General features: G+C 42.0%; 1 protein-coding gene across 1 annotated transcript in view; it reads left to right on the top strand.

The window, feature by feature from the left end:
• The window catches only part of C10H7orf78 (chromosome 10 C7orf78 homolog), a 126,932-nt gene extending 104,913 nt beyond the window's left edge, over window positions 1–22,019 (top strand). The window contains exons 6-7 of the mRNA XM_078664422.1: window positions 888–965; window positions 21,618–22,019. Coding sequence (XP_078520548.1) covers window positions 888–965; window positions 21,618–21,632 — 93 coding nt within the window. The 3' untranslated portion in view covers window positions 21,633–22,019. The remainder of the gene's footprint in view (window positions 1–887; window positions 966–21,617) is intronic.
• Window positions 22,020–25,089: the final 3,070 nt, after the last annotated feature.

The raw sequence follows: 25,089 nt of genomic DNA, 5'->3' as shown, positions 1-25,089 counted from the left end.
TATTCTCCTGTATTTTATGTTGCCATATAATGTATCTACACAAAAGGCTCTATGAACATGTATGCAAGACACATTTGCTCTGAAAATCTGCTTTGTTTTTCTTTTCAGCCACATAGTACAGTTATAAAATTTACCTGGAATGAGTATTCACGCCTCCTGGAATACAATGTGCTCCTGAAGAATGTACCATACACAACTGGATAGTATCCTGCAGATTTTTGTACATAAGGAAGGAAATACCCACCCAGTATAAGAATTTAAAAGGCGGCAAATACCCACTCAGTATTAGGATTTATAAGGCGGCACCCTCCTAAATGAAGAGATAGATTCTCTTATGAATGAAATAATGATAGTAAAAGTGCTACTAGTACCTGTGACTAGATTTCAAATATAAACCTGTAGGCGGAGTTCTCCATAGTGGAGGCGGAAATCTGTGACTACGCTTAGAGCTTAAAATGGAAAAAAATAGGCATACATGATTCACCTGACTAAAATCACACATGCCTGACAAACATTAACTTTACACTCACATTGGGTTAATACTTTGATACTCCTCTGGCGGGCATGTATGGGAAGGTGCGCATTGCTGGTTAGGATTTAAATGCCCACTATTTTCAATCTTACATTGATCATAACCCTAAAATTTTGATGCAATAAATAACAATGCGTAGAAGCAATTCAGTTTGATGTTTGAGCAACATTCAATCCAAGTCACGTGCTCAGAAATTTTAAGAACCTGCTTACTGTCGCTTTAACCTGAACACACATTAATGTCATGACTAAGCAGCGGGGTTCATGTTAATGCTTATTTGTTGTGTGAGTATTACATTGAAGTCTTGTGCAGACATTTTCATTTGTGAATCGTAGTCATTCTTTTGTTTGTACAGAGACATCGAAGGAGGCGAGGGGCTTACAGTGCATTAATGGATCGAGTGGAAGAAAAGCTAACAAAGACATGGCAGGCAGTAAGCTCCTTCGTCACTATTTTCATAGTGGAAAGTGATCACGGATATTTGCTTTGAAGATATTGTGTGTATGAGAAAAGGCTTTTTGTCACCACCCTCTACTTCATGTTTGGATTGGCAGTCCTGGCAACTGTGGGTGTGTTTGTTTGTCCATTTCTCCTCTCCTCCATGTTTGTTTACATCAATAGAACAGTGAACTTGTTACCTTGCTGCTTTCCTTATGTGCTCCCAAGTCGAGAGATGGTCCTTCCTTATTGGACCATTCAAAGGACGTGACCAATACCCTGCCAGGGAAATGTACCTAAATGAAAAGTTTTTATAAATGTCACTTTTTTGTTTGTGTTAAAATGGGGATGGATGGTGTTTCTCAATTTTTTTCAAGTGCATAATAGGTTATTCACAGTCAAGACCTAATGTCTCTCTTCTCGAGATCATGAGTCATGATGATGACCCTTCTCTAATCTCAGAGTAGAAACGACTTGGACTATTAATCCATCTAGACTAGTATGATTCCTCTTTGATAATTTTAATTTTATTTTTTTAGTACACACACAACACACTGAGTTTCTTTTCACTGTCTGACCCCTTCGAGAACCATACACTTTTTCTTCTTTTTAATTATACTGCAATTCTATGATTAACATTTCATTTAATAGATTCATTGTTCTTCTACTACTGGTGAGTAAATGGTCCTCTACATTTATTTATTAATTTATTTTAATAATCTTTTTCGTGAGCAATGAAAGTTAAACAAGCAAACAGATCAACAGGCCAATTACATTAATTATTAAACATTCCGGGCCCGATTCACAGAACTAACTTAAGACAAAATCCTAAACTTACTACTTTTGGTATTCACAGAAGTTAGGATTTTGTCTTAAGTTTGTTTTAAGACAGACTTAAGACAGACTTAAGACAAAATCCTAACTTAAGTCTGTCTTAAGTCTGTCTTAAGACAAACTTAAGACAAAATCCTAACTTCTGTGAATACCAAAAGTAGTAAGTTTAGGATTTTGTCTTAAGTTAGTTCTGTGTATCGGGCCCTCCGATTCTCTAATCTGCATTGATAAAATAAATACATTGTTGACAAATGCCATCTTCAACCTAATTGAAGTTCCAATAACATCAATATTGTATATTAAAGTACAAAAAATCTCCTGATCGGGGGTCAGAGTGTAACCTACCACAAAAAAAATGCTTCCAAACATATCTAATATTGCCTTTTAAGTACCCTTTTCTAAAAAATGACAAATCGTATTGTTCCATTGCCATCAATCTTATCCATTTGGTTGAAGAGTATGCTCTTAACAAAAGAAACGTACAAAGAACAATGAGCAAATTAGATGTCTTTAATACATTTCAATACCTACAGAGGCAAAGCTTACAATTCAAATATATACTAACCCAGAACTTACCCACCCTTACGCAAACAATTAATAAAAGTGCTTTGTGCTCATTACCATTAAAAGGCATTAGTCTTCTGAGTTCCCTAAAACATTATAGGGCACTCATTTCACAAAGGATATGAATATTGAATCAAAAGATAAAGTGCTACACAGCAATAAAGTGACTTAGATAATTTCCCATACCTAACACAGTCAGAATATCAGTTTAAGTATGTGGAAACTTGCATTTTAAAGTTTCTGATCCAAACAGTTAACAAGTGAATTGTGCTCACAGTAATCAAAAACCTTTCAAATTGCATAAAATGTTGTTAAAAGTCTTATTTTGTCGTGAATGTACATATTCAAATTTTCTAATTCTAATCATCTTCGTAAGCCAATGTTCCATGGTTGGTAGCTCTATAGATGTCCAATGTTGTAATATCAAAGACTGGGATACAGACACAGACATGGTTATGAAGATAAAATATTGAATGAATTTTGCTAGTATGCTTGAATTTCGCAACTATTTAATCAATACCAAATCTTCCTCAGGTTGACTCAAAACCTGAACAATTTTACTTAGCTCATGAAAAATCCTACCCCAAAATCCATAAAGGGCCAGGCATGTGAAAAATGCATCACACTAGTAGTTTTGAGATAGCCAGCCCAATATGACCACAATCCTTCAGCAACATAAATACCTGTCACAAAAGAGTACTCGATGACATGAAGAACTGTTTTATACGAATCTCCATACTATGCATCACTTCATATCTAGTCCTTTTGGAAATTTTGCAGTTTTCAAAAAAGCCGGGAAAACTATACTTGATGCTTTCATCATCTGAATCGATAAAAAATTGGCATACAATTCAATTTCATGGATAATTTGAACAGTATTATCTAAAAATAATGCCTGATAGTAGTCCTTAAGGTGGAGTTAATCCAATCCCCCAGTGCTTATTTAATTGTGAAACTGGAAATTAGACCCTAGGACCAAAAAGAGAGTCAACTTCTTTAAAATAAAGGCTTACGACTTTAATTGGGACATTTGAAAAAATAAATACATATAATGGTAAAACCAACATTTCACTTAAAGAAATGTGACCAATTGATGATATTAGAACCATGGTCCATTTATTCAATAAATCCTTCACTTTTTCCAGCATGGCAACATAATTAAGATGAACAAATCTGCAAAGTTAGAAGTTGCAAAAATCACCAAATACAAACTAGTTGCAGAAGATGTTGAAGAAAATCACTTGCTTCCACTTTTAACAATAAAACCTCTGGTTTTGAGTGAATAATTTTATAGCCCCCTCAGATCCTGGATTTCATCCAATTCTCCGTGGATATTACCTTTATTGACTTTTAAATAGAGGTGGGCGGACCTCCCGGAATGTGAATCCACGGAATTCCGTAGAGTTACATAAAAACTCAGCGAGTTCCAAAAAGTTCCACCAATGGGCATGAACAAGAGTAAACATCACCACTCCATAGGGTGCAGCTACTTGAGTTAATTTTGCTGCAGCTTGAGTAGATTTCCTACTTAAGCCTCATCATTCTGACTGTGAACAGTCACAACCGCCCTCGTAGAAAAATCCCACCCAGTGTTCTCCTAGCGACCAGAAATTGCGCTAGGGGACACCAAATCTTGATTGCGTTCACCAACTTACTATTCTAGAGCCGCGTGTGAGAAAAAATGCCATCATGCGGTGATTGGTGGAATTTGACCAGCACTCCAATAGGCTTAGGAAAGACTATTGCACATTTTAACGCGCTCCCTGACTCCTGCACTACATGCGTGCAGCGCTAGTGACATTTTTAAACTTTTATCGCTTTTGCGCTTTTCTTGGCATTTATATTTCGCTGATGTGATTTTACCTCTATATCATTGTCCACAGACTTGCACTTTAAATTGGGCCCCCCACCGCTTGTAGAGCGGAGTCCTTTCGTGTTATCTCCTCCCTTACCGGCGACGCTTGGCCGCCATATTGGGGGTGCTGGTTCTCAGCGCGCCACCTCAAGCAGCGCTCTAGTCTCCGTTTGGAGAACAGGTGAGGCTGTATTTAAAGCTCACCTTTCCCGCGCAGCGGTGACGCGCAGCGGGAGCGCCTGACTCGCGCCTGAGTCGAGCCAGAGTCTGCCCGTCTGCGCCCGTCAGCGCTAAGGAAGTGCGGCGTGCGGCAGTGAACTCTCTTCCTCGTGATGACCTCCTCCATCATCAGGTATGCTAGCGCAGATCTATTGGCCATACGGGACAATCTTTCCATATGTCCTCTTCCGCTCGTCGCGCCGCTAAGAGGTCCTTATCGGTGCACTTATTGTTGTTGGTGCCTGCCCCCCCTTCTCGCATCTGTTCTTTAGATACCTCAGCTCGCAGGTCTAACGTGTCTGGGGCGAATACTGTCAGTATATTCAGCCTTAATGTCCGATCTCTGGTCAAGCATCAGGCGGAGATCTTTGATATCGTGACTAATGACTCCCCGGATGTGTTTTTTATGACCGAGACCTGGCTTCAGGATGTGGATATTGCCATTTTAAACCTTGCTTTCCCTCCTGATTATACCGTGTTCACTCTCAACCGCGGTTCGAGAGGGGGTGGCATTGCGATGGCAGTGAAACGTCGTTTTTCTAGCGAATGGAAAGAACTAAAACTCCCGGGCTGTGAGTGTGCTCGTTTTAGAATCTCTTTCTCCCATTGCTACAGCCTTTCAGGTCTCCTTATATACCGGCCTCCGGGCTGCGATGCCGCCTTTAGGGCCGCTCTCCCGGACGTCATAAGCATAGAAGCCTTGGGCTGTGCGAATTTTAATGTGGTAGGTGATCTCAACCTACATTTTGATTGCATATCTCAGCCTACTATTAAGAGCTGCCTTGCCGATTTAGAAGCTTTGCAGCTCTCACAAAGAGTAACGACCCCCACCCACTCAGGCGGGCACATACTAGGTCCGTTCTTTACCACCTTAGAGGACATAATTATGTGCCCACCGGTCCAGTTGTTATGGACGGACCACATGCTGGTGAAGGCATCGATTGTGGTGACAGACCCTATTTTTGTGGCACAGAACAAAACCTCTTTCTCCCGCCTGTGGAGTAAATTGAAATTAGAAGACTTTTACTCCTTACTAGAAAAGACACCCTTACCTACCTCTTTGGATGTCGATTGTGGGTATAACTTATTCTGTGATTGGATTGGAATGGCCTTGGATTCCTTTATACCTCTGGTTCGTTCCAAGTGTCGTACCAAGACCCATAGCCCGTGGTACGATGAGACCTTGGTGTCTCTCAAAAGAGAGTGTAGACAAGCAGAAAGGCAATGGAGGAAAGCCTATGATCCTTTGCGAAAAACTTACTACCTCACTCTATCTAAGGCCTATCATAGAGCGGTCTGTCGGGCGCGTGCCGCTTACTATGCGCAGGAGTTTCAGAACAGCCCTAATCCCTCTAAATTAATCTTCAAGGTCCAAAAAAGACCTGACGACTAAGAGGGCTCCTGCAGCAGAAATTTGCACAGACCATCATTGTGAGAGCCTGGCTTCTTTTTTTGTTCACAAGGTGCAAGCAATCTATCGTTCCTTCCCTACCACCGTGCACCACTTGGACTCTGATGTCTGTCTAGGGGGAAATGCTATGACCCTGGATAAACTGGCCCCCCTTTCTGAGGAGGGCTTTGATTTTTGGAGCCAAAAAATTAAATCGGGCTCTCCTGTAGATCCCCTTATGCCGACTCAGTTTAAAAATATGCAGGCAATCTGTCGTTCACCTTTGTTGGCCCTGATTAACGAATCTTTGACCTCTGGAATGATGCCCACCAAGTGGAAGCAAGCGGTAGTTACACCAATCTTAAAAAAGCCTACCCTAGATCCTAAAAAACCCGAGAATTATCGCCCCATCTCACTGCTGCCGTGGCCTGCTAAAGTTACAGAAGCCCACGTGAACAGGATCCTGGCCGATCATCTTGCCAAAGCTAACATCTTGGATCCCACGCAAAATGGATTTCGTACAGGCCACAGTACAGAGACCGCCTTGCTATACATGGTAGAACATCTGCGCTCTGTGCTGGACACCGGACGAACAGCGGCACTCCTGTTGTTAGATCTGAGTGCCGCCTTCGATACGGTATCCCATGAGACCCTGTTGCGGCGGTTAGAGGATGCTGGGGTCGGGGGCATGGCTCTAGGGTGGTTCCGCTCCTTCCTTTCCAACAGATCTTTTCAGGTCGCGATACCACCTGGTAAATCCACCTCGCACCCGCTCACCACGGGTGTTCCACAGGGGTCATCTCTGAGCCCCACTCTTTTTAATTTATATGTGAGTCCGCTGGCTGCGGTAGTCAAACGCTGGGGCCTGACAATGGTGTCCTATGCGGATGACACGCAGCTGGCGGTCACACTAAGTGAGGACTCAGCTGTGGACGCCTTTAATTTTCGTGAGGGGTTGCGTGCGGTGGCCAATTGGATGACCCAAAATTGTCTCCAATTGAACACAAAAAAAACCGAGGTGATGGTGGTTGGGAAGCTACCTGGATGGTGGAACGACAATTGGTGGCCCCCCGAATTAGGAATGATCCCATCTCCCGTTATGGAGTTAAAAAATCTCGGGGTATGGTTGGACACTACACTGAGTTTTACCTGCCAAACTAAGAGGGTAGCTGCCTCTTGTTTTGGTATAATCAGGGGCGTCAGGCCGGTGCTTAAATTTTTCGATGCCCCTACTAGACAGCTCGTGGTTCAGGCCTCTGTGCTGTCTAGGATTGACTATGCCAGTGCCCTCTTAGCAGGTACGAACAAGGCAGAACTCATGCGGCTGCAACGAGTGCAGAATGCCGCCGCAAGAGCGGTATTAGGGTTGCCTAAACGTTGTTCAGTATCCAGAGCATTGCAATCACTCCATTGGTTGCCTGTTGCTCGTCGGATCGAGTTTAAGGTGCTCTGCCTAGCTTTTAAAATTTTGAAAGGTACGGCCCCACCTATTCTGATGAACGTATTGACCCCATATGTTCCCGCTCGATCCTTGAGATCGATGGGGCAGAATCTGTCTGTTGTCCCTCGCTTTCTGCTGAGCAGAATGGGTGGCCGCTCCTTTCGAGTAGTGGCGGCCAAATTGTGGAATTCGCTTCCCAGTGAAATTCGAGCTATGGAGGATTTACTCCTATTTAGACGCGCCATTAAAGCTTTTCTTTTTAACTAACACTTCTGGATTCAGGTGCGTTCTGTGATGTTGTGTTGACCTTTCCTTGGCGCCAGGACGCCCCTTTGCTGGGGCAGCTGTGCGCGGTACAAAAATCAATAACATAACATAACATAACATAACTCCACTTTAAAGAATTCTGCTAATTTGCTAAAATTGCACCAATTCTGAAGGAGGAACATAATTTTCCACCTACCACTGCTTATAAATACAAGATGATATAATCTGCAAGCAGTTTTATTCTCTTCAACCCCTTTAATGGTGGGGCTACTGAAGACCTATGTGACGCTTAGCCACTACAGCTTTGATATAGAAAGTAAACAGGACTGGGGTCATTGGGCAACCCTGACGGCTGCCTCTTTTGATTGTTACTGAGTCTCTCTCCTTTGAGTCAATCACTATACTAGCTTTAGCGACCTTATGATGTTCTGAAGCATTGTTAAGAATTGCCAAGGAAAATCAAATGTTGCCAAAATAACAGCTAATGCCTCCTCATTCACTAAATTATAGACCTTCTCAGCATCAATTTAGCCACTTTTGACTCATTGATAGAAAAAATCAATAGCCTGGACCAGACACCTTGTATGGCAACCATCAATCTACATGGTATAAAGCCATTCTAATCCTCATGCATGATCTTTTATGCAAGTAGTGCTGATAGTACTTTAGTGAATAATTTATCATCAGAGTTTAAAAGGCTCATTCGTCCATATGAGTGAACATTAAAACGTGATTTATGTTACTTGAGGAAACTAACTACTATTCCTTCTGTATAAGAATGCGGAGCATTGATTCATGTTATATGATTAAATATAAGCGGAAAACTCCTTATATAGTTCTGTTAGAATACCATAATTCCCAGATGCTTTTGCATTGGCTGTTGCTTTTAGAGACTTCTCGACCTCTGTAATAGTTAATTTTGCTAGGAGACTATTCTTTGAGTCTCCACAAAATAAGGTGGTACAAGCAAACTAAAATATCGCTTGAGCTTTGCAGAAGGAACATGATCAGTTTTCAGATAGAGGTCCTTATAATGCTGGAGAAAAAATCTCTGCAATTTCATCTATTTTGGATGTCTTTCTGATTAATTTGAAAGAATTCCTAAAATAAAACTCTAGCTGCATGTAGCCATACTTGGTCTGTCAATGATATATTATGAAATTACCATCTATGCCTTACCTTAGGTTGAGCATCTAATATAATTTCTAGTGAGATAAATGGGTGATCTGAAAAGGCATTGGCCCAAATAACTCTTCAGACTCTGCAAATCAGTTGTAAAGCAAAGAATCAATCTAACCAGGATGTGATATTAAATCTGTGAAAAACAAATAAACTGCACAAAATCAGGGTGATCTAAACACCAAGGTTCAACCCCTGCAAAATCATTGATAATAAAGCTGCAGTTCTGGGCTTGAGTTGCTTTTTTGCACTGTTCACGGTTTCCAATTTAGTATAAAATTCTTTCATAAAAATTAGAGGACCTACACAATCTATGGAAACTTTAAACAACTGCTGAAGGGCCTCTATCTAGTTTTCTACTGGACCATTCTAATTGACAAAATAAAAAAAATATCCCTCGACTAAGACCTTGACCAAGATCCATCTGCCCTTATCATCCTTCTTGACATCTACTATATAATTAATATTTGCTGATCAAGAAGTTACCCCCCCCCATACTGCTGCCCATAAAGATGAAAAAAAGCATGAAAGAATCTTCTAGGGAGAGTTATATTCGGACTGTTTGATTTTAAATGTTTTTCCTGAAAAACAAATCACCTCAGCTTTAGAAAAGAATCACCAATTCATAGTTGAGTCATGTTTATACCTCCAAACTCTAATGTGAAATAACAAAGAAGCGTATAAAAAGCTGTTAGCCAACCCTGCAGTCGACTTAGAGCTTAGCTCAAGCCACCCCACTACACATCATGTCCTGCAGAACAAACCATAAAAGCCAAAACCCAAACAAAACAAATCACAATATTCAAACCAATGCAGATTAAATCACAATAGCTCCCACTTTATTCTGACATAAACTAATTATCACCCTGCACCTTTCTTGAAACTTTTGATAAAACTTCCTGGACCTCTCCTACAGTTGAAACGGTCTCTTAAACAGGACTTTAAGCTTTGACTGCTGTACCAGGGAAGCCTGAACACCACTAATTCAAACTGTCTCACCAAGCATTGAATTCCTTTTGACATAGAGCAGCTGTAATTGGCATTTCAGAATAGATTCAGAATTGGTGGGACTCTGAAATTGCAAATGACTTAATTGCTGCGGAGAGAATCAGTTCCTTAATTCGATAGTCATGGATATTTCATATTGGAACTATGTTGCGAGGGAACCCTATGTGCTCTTATGATCGTCAAATCCTCTTGAAAATCTGGCAAAATATGGGATTTTTTCAAATTCTCCAATGGCTGGACCAGGCTTTTACAGTTTCCCTGGTTCGTGGTTACTTCTGGGATGCTCAGTAATTGCAAATAGTATCTCCTAGTATGAGGTTTCGAATTCCTTTATTTTACCACTGTAAACCTGACATTCTTCTACATGCCCAACATTTTTTTATTCTGAGGAACAAACTTGTCCCCTAGATCTGATATTCTCTGCTTCACCTCTTGAAATCTTATTGTCAACCTAGCCATACATTCCTCTACTTTATCCAGCATCTCATTTAGAGATGCAATTTCCAGGGATTGGGCTTGCTTCAATTCTCCAATTTTAGTAAGGATGGTCTCTAGAAAACTAATTTAACCATTCACTTCATGCGAGTGAGTGAACCTGGCCTAGGCTCTGATCAACTCCCACTGGCTGTGGAGTATCTCTATGTTTCATTGTTCATGTGGGGCTCTCAAACCTCACAAGAGCGGGACCCAAAACATCTGAGGATAGGTCATGCAGCAATTGGCTCTCTAGATTTAAAGGATTAATCATCTGGTCAGATGTTATAGCTGAAGTAGAAATAGAGGGTTTCATATTGCCTGCTGCTGCCTGCCTGGACATTTGAATTACTGCCTGGACCTCCTTAGTACCCATCTTATTAAGCTGATTTTTATTGGCTTGGCAAACAATGGATAGTCTTTTGGTTCTGCCTCTCTATTCCAATCCTCTACCAGCTATTTTGATTGGGTTACTTAACCAGCTGTTTGATTAACCCCTGCTTCCAGGTCTCTGTTATCTTGCTTTGTGATTACCCACCCTGGGTATAGGTGTTGAGAGGCGAAATCCTTAAATGGGAAGTTGAGCTCTGAATGCAATGAGCTGTCGCCATCTTATTGTGTGCTACTGAGATCTCACCTTATTTGGGGGATCTTCTGTGGAACAATTTTTGTTAGAGAGGATATTTGAGGTCTTTCTGCCACCAGCCATCCTTGAACACCGCGTTTCCACTTCTGGGTAGTGACAACTGCACCACTACTGCCTTGGGACCCCTCTGAATGTTGTTGCCTCATCATGAAAATCAGTGTTCAGTCCCTGCAAGACTCTGAATATCACATACAAACCCAGCAGGGTGTCTGCCTGCCCCAACTCCTTGGGGATAGAGACCACTCACCTCTTTGCACGTGAGTCTTCCCTCCAACACTTTAAAAAGCACACTCCAGCCACTCAAGGCAGCATGAGGCAGTGTATGACAGTTAAAAAGTGCACCACAGGACGCTGACAGCTCTCTATGTATCAGCAGTATCAGCTTTTTACAAACTAAAACTTATCAAACAAAATTCTTCCGTTTTTACCCGACAGTGCAGGTAAAACCTTGGTCAGTACGCTTGTACTATCTTCCCTCGACTATTGCAAAGGCATTCTGGCCAATGCTCAAGTTCGGGTTATCAATAAAATGCAACTAGTGCAAAATGCCGCGGCCAGATTACTATAAAAAAAAACAAATTCAAACCTATTGCTCATACCATCTGCAAGTATCATTGGCTACCCATAAAAAAGCGGATAGAATTCAAAACACTCTGTCTGGTATTCAAAGCACTGCATCACCGTGGTCCTCAGTTTCTGAGAAACCAGCTTATACCATATCTTCCAGCTAGGCAACTAAGATCAATGACTTTGCACCAATTAACTGTGCCCCGTACTAAGACTCTTTTATGGGGTGACAGAGGCTTTTCAGTTACAGCTGCCAGATTGTGGAACTCACTCCCGCTCTCAATCAGATTAAATCACACCCTTTATACGTTTCGTAAAAGTCTTAAGACATGGCTATTCACACAGTAAATCAGTCTGGATTCACATTGCAAGAGACACGAGTTGAGTTTTCAGCGCCAAGACACCCCCGGGCATACGTTCGCGCTTTATAAATCTCAAAAATATATAAATAAATCTTTGTTACCCCCACCCGTTCACCAAACCATCAAGCCATGCACATAGGAGAGGCAGCAGGACATGTTGAAGAGTACAGCCGCATGCCAAAAGAAACACCTGAGAAACCCTGGCTTGGAAAAATATGAGAAACACTGGATTCTTATCAGCTACAGCTTATCAGTCCCACTGTGGCACAAACAGAGGCTCATCAAAGCCTGCAGTGCCAACCCAACAAAAGGGCCATCTCTAAGGACTGTTCTGCTCCATACCAGCATCAGTGAATTCATCAGGCTCTGTATCTCTGCTCACGACTCACGACTCAGGGAAGTGGAGTAGTGGAGAATCAGAAGAACGTGCAAGAAGCATAGCATGTAAGCTCCGCCTCCCGCCACCTCTTTTTTCCTATTACTCTGAGTAATATGGTCCTCTACATTTATTGTACAATAAACAGATTTTGTGAATGACATCCAAATGTGCTCAAATAATATCTTAGGAAATATTTGCTTCTCACTAGTCACTTTTTTGAAAATTTCACATAATTGTGGATGCTAACTTGCACCATTTTTTAAAGACTAATAAGATATAAAACAGGTTGCATTTGCCAAAGAATTCATTTTAACATATGAAATTCATACGACGAGTTACAGTTTTGCAAACAGCTTTTAAAGCACGATGAGCTATGCATCTAAATAATACAAAGATTTGTAGTTCTGCATACATCGTTTAATGCAAGTTGAACTATGTATCTCGTTTGCCAATTCAACACAAAACAATTCATACTTGTTTTTGGTTTCGGAAAAGCGCTTGAAGTTGCACTACAAATTGCATATTGTATTGAACTATAATCCTTTCATGAATTACACAAAAGAAAAACATAGGTTGACAAATTCAGCTACTTTTTAAAAGTATCAGATCTGCAAAATATGCAGGCAAAAGTATCACCAGCAAACTATTCTTTACTTCGATCACAGAGTTTAAAGGTCATATATCAAGACTTCTGGTCAAATTAAAAAAAGATACAATATTTTTTAATCTAGACTAATGTGTGTAGGGGTCTGAATTTCTGCAATACGGACAACATTTTTCGGGCTATTTTGGTTTTGGATTGAGGGTCGCCAAATCACTTGGCCCACTCATTCAGCCATCCCTACTCTTTTAGATGTTTTCTTCCAAAGACCTTTTTCGAACACAACAGGAGCACTTTCAGCAAAAATAAAATGAAGGGGTGGTTGTCATGTCATCTTTTCTCGTTTGGCATTTTATTGTTATTCATTACAAGAAAGTCTTGAACATGAACAATGTGCTTTGGCCAAGGTGAGGCCCCGTTGCTGAACACTAAGGGCCTAATTAGGATGTTGGGCAGACCATCATCCAGTGTATCGGTCCAGCCTCCAGATTAAGATGCCAGCAGTTGGAGCGATTTGGGCGGGGGGGAAGACAGTCGCCTCTGACAGGATCAAGGAGACCGTTGGGGCGGCGGTTGTAGCCAAAGTCCTACAATGGAGGTGGTACATGCAGATGCACAGCGGTAAGGATTAGGATGTCCCTTTCCGTCAGCCTTCACATGGCATTCCCACTGTGATGTAAATGCAAATGTAAAAGGACTTTGGTGGCCCTTTGCAGGGTCCCGTCACCCGTGGATCTCTGCTTGGGGCCAGCGGGGAATATCTGGTACCCCTAAACATCCATGTACCGTGTGCCAAGCAACACATGGTGTCTGGCACACAGTGCATGGTTATTTGTAGACATGCATTTTACTATTGCGACTTGTGCTGCAGCCCTTTTCCGGGTAGCAGTACAAGCTGCAATAGTAAACTCCATGTTTCCTTCATGGCGGTCGTATCGTAATATGGTGGGTGGAGCTGCAGACTACATGTCGGGCGATCTCCATCCCACAGCGATGGCGGTCGGACGCTTGTCCGACCACCATTTTAATGAGGGCCTAACTTTTTTTTCTATCTCTGAATGAGACGGTGTGAGAATGTGGAATGTTAATTGGGGTGGGTGTCAGTCTACCACAAGGAATAATGACATTATGGTTCAGTGAAGGCTTCAGTAATTTAAACTTGTAGTCAGCCCCTGGTAGGGATGGAACAGAGCAAACAGCTTAATTTAAGAGAATGTGTAAAGTATTTAGAGGCACCAAACAGTTAAATAATCAAACACACAACACAGTAAAACCCCAACTCCAATTTATAAAAGTAGAGAAAAAAATCTAATGAACAGGTTGATGTCAAAATGACAACAATCCAATAAGGGGAACAGGAGATATAAATCTGTAAATGTTAAAATAAAATAGTGGCAAAAACCAAGCAAGGTCATCTCCTTACAGTTGACCTGGACCAAGGCATGATTTAAGCCTGACTGCAATGGTGTGTAGGTGAGCTACCAAAACAGGATTCATGCAATCAGGAGGCTCAACTTCTGACTCAGTCTCTGAAATGAAAGTCAGATATCCTCAGCGGGGCAACACAACAGCCTGTTGTCGAGAATGGCAGGATAGCCATTGGAGGAGACCTTGTTGTGTAATGGAGAAAAGCCCTGAGAGGGAGAAACTGAAAATCTCCACCCAAAGAGGTTTCTTGCAGTCCAGATACTTTTGGCACCTCTGCCCGGTGAAAATTTCTACATTCTTACTTAGCCACTTTCTTGCAGGTCATATTCATCTAGTGGGGAAAGGCTGAAACCTGTAGTTAATCAAAGTTCCGTGAAGCCAGAGACCTTCACTGTAATATTCCTTTGAAACAGATTTGCTGCTGTGGAATTGCTTGAATCAGAGCCACCTGAATCTTTGACTTAGAAGCAATGCATCTTCATCAGATTGACTTAGCTGGTTTGCCCTACCCTCCAGAGATATTTGGAGCCAAAAAGTTTCTAAATCCCAGGTTTTTCAAGATGTTATGAGAATTACCCTTTATACGTTTCGTAAAAGTCTTAAGACATGGCTATTCACACAGTAAATCAGTCTGGATTCACATTGCAAGAGACACGAGTTGAGTTTTCAGCGCCAAGACGCCCCCGGGCATACGTTCGCGCTTTATAAATCTCAAAAATATATAAATAAATCTTTGTTACCCCCACCCGTTCACCAAACCATCAAGCCATGCACATAGGAGAGGCAGCAGGACATGTTGAAGAGTACAGCCGCATGCCAAAAGAAACACCTGAGAAACCCTGGCTTGGAAAAATATGAGAAACACTGGATTCTTATCAGCTACAGCTTATCAGTCCCACTGTGGCACAAACAGAGGCTCATCAAAGCCTGCAGTGCCAACCCAACAAAAGGGCCATCTCTAAGGACTGTTCTGCTCCATACCAGCATCAGTGAATTCATCAGGCTCTGTATCTCTGCTCACGACTCACGACTCAGGGAAGTGGAGTAGTGGAGAATCAGAAGAACGTGCAAGAAGCAGAGCATGTAAGCTCCGCCTCCCGCCACCTCTTTTTTCCTGTTACTCTGAGTAATATGGTCCTCTACATTTATTGTACAATAAACAGATTTTGTGAATGACATCCAAATGTGCTCAAATAATATCTTAGGACATTTTTGCTTCTCACTAGTCACTTTTTTGAAAATTTCACATAATTGTGGATGCTAACTTGCACCATTTTTTAAAGACTAATAAGATATAAAACAGGTTGCATTTGCCAAAGAATTCATTTTAACATATGAAATTCATACGACGAGTTACAGTTTTGCAAACAGCTTTTAAAGCACGATGAGCTATGCATCTAAATAATACAAAGATTTGTAGTTCTGCATACATCGTTTAATGCAAGTTGAACTATGTATCTCGTTTGCCAATTCAACACAAAACAATTCATACTTGTTTTTGGTTTCGGAAAAGCGCTTGAAGTTGCACTACAAATTGCATATTGTATTGAACTATAATCCTTTCATGAATTACACAAAAGAAAAACATAGGTTGACAAATTCAGCTTCTTTTTAAAAGTATCAGATCTGCAAAATATGCAGGCAAAAGTATCACCAGCAAACTATTCTTTACTTCGATCACAGAGTTTAAAGGTCATATATCAAGACTTCTGGTCAAATTAAAAAAAGATACAATATTTTTTAATCTAGACTAATGTGTGTAGGGGTCTGAATTTCTGCAATACGGACAACATTTTTCGGGCTATTTTGGTTTTGGATTGAGGGTCGCCAAATCACTTGGCCCACTCATTCAGCCATCCCTACTCTTTTAGATGTTTTCTTCCAAAGACCTTTTTCGAACACAACAGGAGCACTTTCAGCAAAAATAAAATGAAGGGGTGGTTGTCATGTCATCTTTTCTCGTTTGGCATTTTATTGTTATTCATTACAAGAAAGTCTTGAACATGAACAATGTGCTTTGGCCAAGGTGAGGCCCCGTTGCTGAACACTAAGGGCCTAATTAGGATGTTGGGCAGACCATCATCCAGTGTATCGGTCCAGCCTCCAGATTAAGATGCCAGCAGTTGGAGCGATTTGGGCGGGGGGGGAAGACAGTCGCCTCTGACAGGATCAAGGAGACCGTTGGGGCGGCGGTTGTAGCCAAAGTCCTACAATGGAGGTGGTACATGCAGATGCACAGCGGTAAGGATTAGGATGTCCCTTTCCGTCAGCCTTCACATGGCATTCCCACTGTGATGTAAATGCAAATGTAAAAGGACTTTGGTGGCCCTTTGCAGGGTCCCGTCACCCGTGGATCTCTGCTTTGGGCCAGCGGGGAATATCTGGTACCCCTAAACATCCATGTACCGTGTGCCAAGCAACACATGGTGTCTGGCACACAGTGCATGGTTATTTGTAGACATGCATTTTACTATTGCGACTTGTGCTGCAGCCCTTTTCCGGGTAGCAGTACAAGCTGCAATAGTAAACTCCATGTTTCCTTCATGGCGGTCGTATCGTAATATGGTGGGTGGAGCTGCAGACTACATGTCGGGCGATCTCCATCCCACAGCGATGGCGGTCGGACGCTTGTCCGACCACCATTTTAATGAGGGCCTAACTTTTTTTTCTATCTCTGAATGAGACGGTGTGAGAATGTGGAATGTTAATTGGGGTGGGTGTCAGTCTACCACAAGGAATAATGACATTATGGTTCAGTGAAGGCTTCAGTAATTTAAACTTGTAGTCAGCCCCTGGTAGGGATGGAACAGAGCAAACAGCTTAATTTAAGAGAATGTGTAAAGTATTTAGAGGCACCAAACAGTTAAATAATCAAACACACAACACAGTAAAACCCCAACTCCAATTTATAAAAGTAGAGAAAAAAATCTAATGAACAGGTTGATGTCAAAATGACAACAATCCAATAAGGGGAACAGGAGATATAAATCTGTAAATGTTAAAATAAAATAGTGGCAAAAACCAAGCAAGGTCATCTCCTTACAGTTGACCTGGACCAAGGCATGATTTAAGCCTGACTGCAATGGTGTGTAGTTGAGCTACCAAAACAGGATTCATGCAATCAGGAGGCTCAACTTTTGACTCAGTCTCTGAAATGAAAGTCAGATATCCTCAGCGGGGCAACACAACAGCCTGTTGTCGAGAATGGCAGGATAGCCATTGGAGGAGACCTTGTTGTGTAATGGAGAAAAGCCCTGAGAGGGAGAAACTGAAAATCTCCACCCAAAGAGGTTTCTTGCAGTCCAGATACTTTTGGTACCTCTGCCCGGTGAAAATTTCTACATTCTTACTTAGCCACTTTCTTGCAGGTCATATTCATCTAGTGGGGAAAGGCTGAAACCTGTAGTTAATCAGAGTTCCGTGAAGCCAGAGACCTTCACTGTAATATTCCTTTGAAACAGATTTGCTGCTGTGGAATTGCTTGAATCAGAGCCACCTGAATCTTTGACTTAGAAGCAATGCATCTTCATCAGATTGACTTAGCTGGTTTGCCCTATCCTCCAGAGATATTTGGAGCCAAAAAGTTTCTAAATCCCAGGTTTTTCAAGATGTTATGAGAATTACATATTGCCACAGCTAAAGGGTTGCTGAATCTCAGGTACAGCACTTGAAGTTCAAGCCTCACTCCAGCAGAAGCCTCAAGTAGGGTCCTAATCAGGTCCAGTAGGAGTAGGAACTTTCTAACTGGGCTCTTCAGACAAACTGGTTTCTTGCATCTTTTTGTAGCCCTGTAGTTTCACAGAGTTCATTGGAGTTCATTTCTTTGTCTTGGGTACAAGTGGGATCAGGTTCAGCCCTTCAGGTCTCATCACAAATGTCAACAGTAGATGCTGTCCTTCTGTCTTCCCAGATCCAGTAGTGTTCTGATGAAGGTACCTATGTGTGCAAGAATTATGCCTGGCACTAACTTGTGTATGGGGATGGCTCTTGGCTACTACCTGATCAATAAGGAAAACGTTCTCTGATGTAAACCTACAGAGTTATGCAGCAGATATTGTTTGATCTACAGTAACCAATCCCACACTACACATCTCTGCCTAAATCTGACATGGTAGAATCCTTCTTCCTTAATGCAGAGCCTCACTGCCCACCCCAGAGGTGTGGCAAGAGTAATGAGCAACCCCTCCTCATGTGTCACTACAAACTTGTTCTGGGGGCCGCTTCTCCTGCTGAGAGTGGTGCTTGCCTCGGGAAACAAGGAAAGGTCTTGCTCAGGCGTCAATTTACATTTGCCTGTGATAGGGTAGAGGTAATCAATTTCCTGGGCGCAGCCCAGATGGCCATTCAGCCAGAGGTAGAGAAACCCATGGCCTCGCCTATGGCATTTGTACTGCACTGGGAGTAGTTTTCACACCTTATCAAGGAGGCTATTCGGCTGCCAAGTGAAATTTGGAGCTCATGCAAATGGGCCTGTAGAAGATTTAGGATGGGAAAACGTAACTTACTAAAAGTACCTTTTTCTTATTAGGTATTCTTCAATTCAATTGGATTTTGAATAACAATTAAAACATTTTATAATGTAATCCAGTTCTTTTCTATGGACAAGTTAAGTTTGCAACAGTGAAAATAGCTTTTGGAGCTTTTTCTTTGTGAGGCTATGTAAAACATTACATTTCTACATGTCCTACTTTTTAACATACCATGCATCCTGCTTTACTGATTATAAAGGCATACTTAGGGTCACTTATTAATATTGAAAACTGATATTATGACCTGTGAAAGTGGCTGAATTGCAGTTTACAAATACCACAACCACGCTACAATGGTAGGGCAGCAGTCATATTCGCACTGTCACTTGGTGGATGGCACAATGGGTATTTCAGTCCACTAGTGACATTTAAGTTAGAGACCTTTGGTAAACTTTGATCTCATAAAAGGGACTTATAAGTAGGTTAAATATGACAATTTGGAGTATAAACAATTTCAACATGTTTGTTTTAGAGGTGAAAGCACATCCTTTCAGAAGAGTCCCAGTGCACAGAGCGGGGCGGACTGGCCATATCGGGCACCGGGCGCTTCCCCAGTAGGCCGCTAGGGTGGGGGCCGGTTTTGGGCCCCTGGGGGCCGTTTGTCAAACAAACCAGCAGCATCAGGCCACAGAAAATGGGGGTGTTCTTGCAAAAAAGGCATTTTCCTGCAGTTGGGTAAGAGCAAGTTTGTCCAATGAGCCCTGCACAGGTTTTTGACACATACCCCCACATAATCCAAAATCGTATTGACATTGTAGGCACTTATTGCAGAAAAATTAATTTGTGTAATAAATAGGTGCCAAGAGAGTGTCTGAGTTTGGATGATTGCTGTTTCATGTCTCAATGTTTAGGGCCACATGTACATAAGATTTTGGTGGTTGGAAACGGAAAATCGGTCTGTTAATGACAGCTAAATAGCCTTTTGACATATATGAACCCTATTTTGCGAGTCGGTAACCTATTACTGACTGGCAAAATAGGGTTTGCGAGTCGTTATTAGGAAGGGGCATGTCAAATGCATCCCTTCCTAATAGGAAGTCACAGGAGGAACATATGTTTTGAAACTGGAATGCAGTCGCAAAACATTTGCAGTTCACCGCCTACCTCAAGTAGGTGGTAACCAAGTTGGAAATAGGAAGGAGCCCCTATGGGGCCCCTTCCCCGTGTTGAATGGTTGCCAAAACTTTTTTTAAGAGCAAGCAGTGGTCCCACGTACCACAGCCTACTCTTAGAAAATTTAACTGAAACGTTTCATTTTTCGTTTTGAAATGCATCCTGTTTTTCTTTAAGGAAAACAGGCTTCATTTTTTCAAAAGTTGCTGTTTTTAAAACCAAACAGAGATATAGGACCATATGTAGGTAGGCTAATTGCGATCGCAAACGCATAAATTCAGAGAATTTCAGTATTTGCGATCGCAATTTGGGCAGTGTGCTATGTAGCACACAAAAACCCACACGCAAAATAAGGAATCGCAAAATTTGCGATTCCTTATTTTGCAAATGCATGTAAGGAATCCCAAATTGCGATTCCTTAAATGCAATGTAGGTAGCACCCAAGTTGTGCAATTTTGGCTTAAGGAATCGCAAATTACCACCAACTTCAGGTTGGTGGTAATTTGCAATTTCTTTGAAAAATGCACTTTTTTGCATTTTTCAAAGTGACATGTAGCGCACATACATGCCCTTAGCGCATGTATGTGCATCATATGTGGACACATGTTTATTTCAGGGATGCAAAAGAGTGTCCTATTGACACCCTTGCAACCTTGAAATTGCATTCTCAATTTGTGATTCTCTAATTGAGAATAAAAAATTGAGAATGTCTTCCCATTCATTCCTATGGGCCTTCTAGCCCATAGGAATGAATGGGAAGGTATTCCTTACTTGCTAACCCTACCTACATTGCGTTTTGCGATTCTCTAATTGCGATTCCCTAAAAATCGTAATTTGAGAATCGCTAAACACGTATTACCTACATATGGCCCATAGTGATCTGTTGTCCCCAGCATCCCACCATCCCTGTGTCTTTAATGAATACCACTGGGTCTCAAATTATGACCTATCTCATGAATATTGATGGGGTAGGTTAATTGGGACCCCATTAGGAATCGCTAATTGTGTCTTAGACACACTAGTACATTGCCTTTTGTGACCTCCTAATTGAAAGTTGCAAAAAGTCGCAATTAGGCACTTGCAAAATGAAGTGGTCTTATAAGTGGCCCTTAGTGTTTTATCAATTTAAGATTCAACTTTCTATTAACACATTCGGAGAATTTTAAAAAATAGTGTGTGGAATATAGTGCATATATTTTTAAAATTGTGTCAACTTTCATCAGCATCATAAATTCATTAATATTTCAAATAACATTTTTGCATCTGAAAGAACAGGTTTTGTGGTCGAGACAAGACGCAAAACCTGCAATTTGGGAAAACATCTCCAAGAAAAACGTTTTTGTCATGCAGGAAAATGTGCTTAACATTTTGTCACTTTGACAGTTCTTTAACCCCTTCGGCGCTCATGACGAGCTCGGCTCGTCATGAGCGTAACCTGCGCTACGCTGATGACGAGCTGAGCTCGTCATGTAACGCGGGATTTTTAAAATCGCAGCGCGCAGCGGGAAAACCGCTAGCACGCATGCGGTTAAGGATGGAATAAAAATGTTGCACATCCCTGCCACAGCCCCTTTAAACTTTTGGCAGTTTATAAACCTAAAGGTTTGATCAGTGTTTAGAAGCTCTTTCTGTTGAGCTATGGATAACTGTTGAAATGGACCATATTTTCATGCATAAACAAGAATATTAATGATTTAAGATTACATTTTTAAATATTAAATACCATTGTTTGCTTATAGAAATGTTAAGATCATCAAGACAGCATTTAATTTAAGTATTATGTTTAAACAGATGGACACTTCTTAAGAATCTTCAATGTGATGAAGAGATGTTCAGAACTGCACTCTGGAGCTGAAGATGTACATCATGTCTACCTCCAAGCCACACAGAGAATGATAACGTTATTGCAGAATCATCCCAGGTCCTTCTTTCTTGGCATTGAGATGCATCATGTATAAGTAATAAGAGACTCTGACCATTGGTGATAATACAGGATCCTATAAACTAAGAGAAATCAGACAATACAGCATATTGTATCTGTCTGTTCCCTCTAGGTCCTACCTAGAGACTGAGAGCCTGATTTAGAGTTTGGCAGGCAGGTAGCAAGTGCCATAGGTTATAATGGACTTGTAATATGGCGGACGGGTTATCCAACATGTTTTTCGAAGTAGTAATCCATCAGCGGAACTCTAAATCAGTACCTGACTTCGCTGTGTCACTATCCTCACATAAAAAAAAATAATAAATCAAAAATACAAACATATATAGACAGGCTTTGTCAACTCTCATCATACATTGGCCTGTTTAACTCTTATTCACATTTTGCTACTGCATATCAATTATAGTGTACAGCAAGGGTCAAAAGGTCAGCCTTCAGCAATTGGCTCTCTTGTGCTGCTAGTATTAGCATTTTGTTTGATCTCAGGAACATATCTCCCTCAAGAGAAGTGCACTTCAGTGCCCAGGCTGGTGAGCCAGTCATTTACATTGCCAATACATTTTTCTTTCCATTCTTTTTTCATTTTTTTTTTATTTTTGGTCACCCGGTGTGCTTAAGCCTATTCTTGAGCTTTATTAACTCAAAGTCAATAATACGTTTCTTTTTTTTCCAAACAAACATATTTTATTAAGGATTTTAGAACAACATATACAAACATTGCACCCTAGCACCTCGGTGCCGTGGCAACCATTGTAAAACAGAAGCACAGAATAACAGTCTTGGGTATGAGGTGTCGGATTACATAGTACTGAATTAAATCATGTTTCTTCCATCATCACATTATGATCCTTCTCCCTCTGGGCCTCGAGAGTTCTTGTAGTTTACCCGTGGAGTCACAACTTAGAGGAGAGGTCCGCAGTGGGGACTCATGCTTCCCCTATCACTCATCCATAAATTCCTGTCATAGGCCCCATACATTAATGCACATTTGGGGGCACACCCTTACCCAGTAGATAGGTTCCTTTGCCAGCCTGCACAATTCCATATTGGAGCTCCATTCTTGTATGGATGGGGTTCTTTCCTATCTCAGTAGTGTACAACGTCACACCTTGCCACTGCCAGGGCCATATGGTCCCCCATTAGCTAAGAGAGTCATCTCTGTGTACCAGAACCAATATCTGGATAATTGTGGCAGCCCATGACTGTGTGCAGAAGGGTGTCCCGTCGGCCACACCCAGTCAGCAGTAGTCCGAATCAGTTGCTCCCATTGCATACAGTCTTGATTGAGTGTAATATGCTCTATGCAGCAGCTTCAGTTCAAACAGTTGGAAGTCATTCTAAATAGCTACATAATAGGGACATAGAGATATGCAGTGCCCCACTCATTTTCCTCTATTCTAACCAGGTTTGCCTCCCATTTCTCCCTCAACGTCTGCAAGGAGGATTGACTGTGTACCAGAAGAGTGGAGTGTATCTGGGATATGGCATGTCTGTGTATGGAGTACCCTGTATTCCAGCGGGTTATCCTCCTCTAGACTTGAGACATTGGGGATCTGACAGTGTCGGATTACACTTATCTGCCAGAAATTGGCCCTCAGATAGGCCACACTGGACCTGTAATTCCTCAAAGATCAACCTCCCCAGTTCATCTCTTAGGTCATCGAGTTTTGACATACCCAGTAAGTCCTATTACAAATGTCCTGTTAAAGTACCAGTCATTAACCACTAGTAGTTGGGCTGCCCAATAGTAAGGGTGCAGGTCAGGGAGAGTGATTCCCCCATCCATCTGTCACCTAGTCAGAGTGGAGAGTGCTATACGAGGGCTACCCCCGTTCCATAACCATAATCTCAGTTCAGCGTCCACCAACCAAAAGTAATTGTCAGGGATTTCAAATGGTGTGTTTTCTAAGACATAGAGGAACTTGGGGGGTAGCTCACTTTAAATATTGCAGCTTTCCCAAGTAGTAAGAGGCGTAGGGGCACCAGTGTTCCATACCCCATGATATTTCACCAGAATCTGTCTCAGGTTTCTCTCATGAATACATTACGGTCGGTGGTCACATAGATACCCAGGTAGGTGAACTCCCCTCCTCCCACATCAGTGTACAAGACCACCCAAACTATAGCCACATGGGTGTGAAGGGGTATATTATAGATTTCCCCCAGTTGATCTTAATGCCCGAAGAGGAGCCAAAGACCCAGAGAATCTCCTGCACTTGTGACAGGCAGTTGTACAGGTCTGTCAGATAAAGCAAGATGTTAATGGTGTAAAGAGAAATAAAATCTTCTCAATTGCTGTCCCAATGGAGTCCTATCATTAGTGCATCTCCCGATCCAGTTCACCAGCGACTCCATAGCCACCGCAAATAGCAGGGGCAATAGGGGGCAGCAATGATGGGTGGCCCTGTCTAAATCAAACTCCTCTGAGAGAGTCCCATCGACTCTAAACATTGCCATTGAATTACAGTAGAGTAGGTGCACCCAGGCCAGGAATGAGGGCCCGCAACCCATCTTCTCTAGGAGGGCCATAATATAGGGCCATTCCAGAGATTCATAGGCTTTTTTGGCATCTAGCACCAGGATTACAGCCAGTTCCCTCTGCATGCGTCTATGAGTCATGCAGCTGAACAGGCATCAGAGGTTGTGTCCTGTGGACCTGTAGGTCATAAAGCCGGATTGGTCAGGGGCCAGATTGAGATGGATGACCTGCATCAGGTGGTTTGTACGGATCGCGGAGATGCATGTCTTGCCTCCCCCCCTCTTGGCCAATAGCTTCCCTGACTTGTTTCCCTCATCAGAGATCCAACTCTGTTTCACCCTGTAGAGCGTTCTGGCTTCCTAATGCTGTAACTGTAGTGTTCTCTAAGCTAGACTGGGGATCAGCCAGCTGCGGATCAGAACCATCCACATTTGTGGCCTCACCCTTTTGTATCTCCTCTTCTAGTTCTAGTCCTTATTCTCCAAGCTACCGGATCTCTTCCCCGTTATATCAGCTATCATGTGACCCCTGATTTATAGGCGTCCCAGAGCTCCACCTCTGAGGCCTCCAACCCCCTGTTGACCTGGAAGTATTCTGTCACCCCAGTCCATCAGCTCCCAAAGATCCAACCTTCAGTTTATGTAGATGCACACTCCAGGGTGCCATAGCTCACAACCGGATTTTAAGGGAGGTGCCACTGCTCACAGCCAAAGGTTCAATGTGGAACATCTCTGGTAGTTACCTGGAAACCAGCAACCACTTCACCCCAAGTTCCATTTATTATTACTCCCTGCCACAGCTTCACTCAGCCAACTTCTCCTCCCACTCTCCCTGCCACCTTGTGC

Source organism: Lissotriton helveticus, chromosome 10, assembly GCF_964261635.1.
Source record: "Lissotriton helveticus chromosome 10, aLisHel1.1, whole genome shotgun sequence".
Lineage (NCBI taxonomy): Eukaryota > Metazoa > Chordata > Amphibia > Caudata > Salamandridae > Lissotriton > Lissotriton helveticus.
The sequence above is the reverse complement of the archived record's forward strand: the minus strand, read 5'-3'. Positions and strand labels throughout refer to the sequence as shown.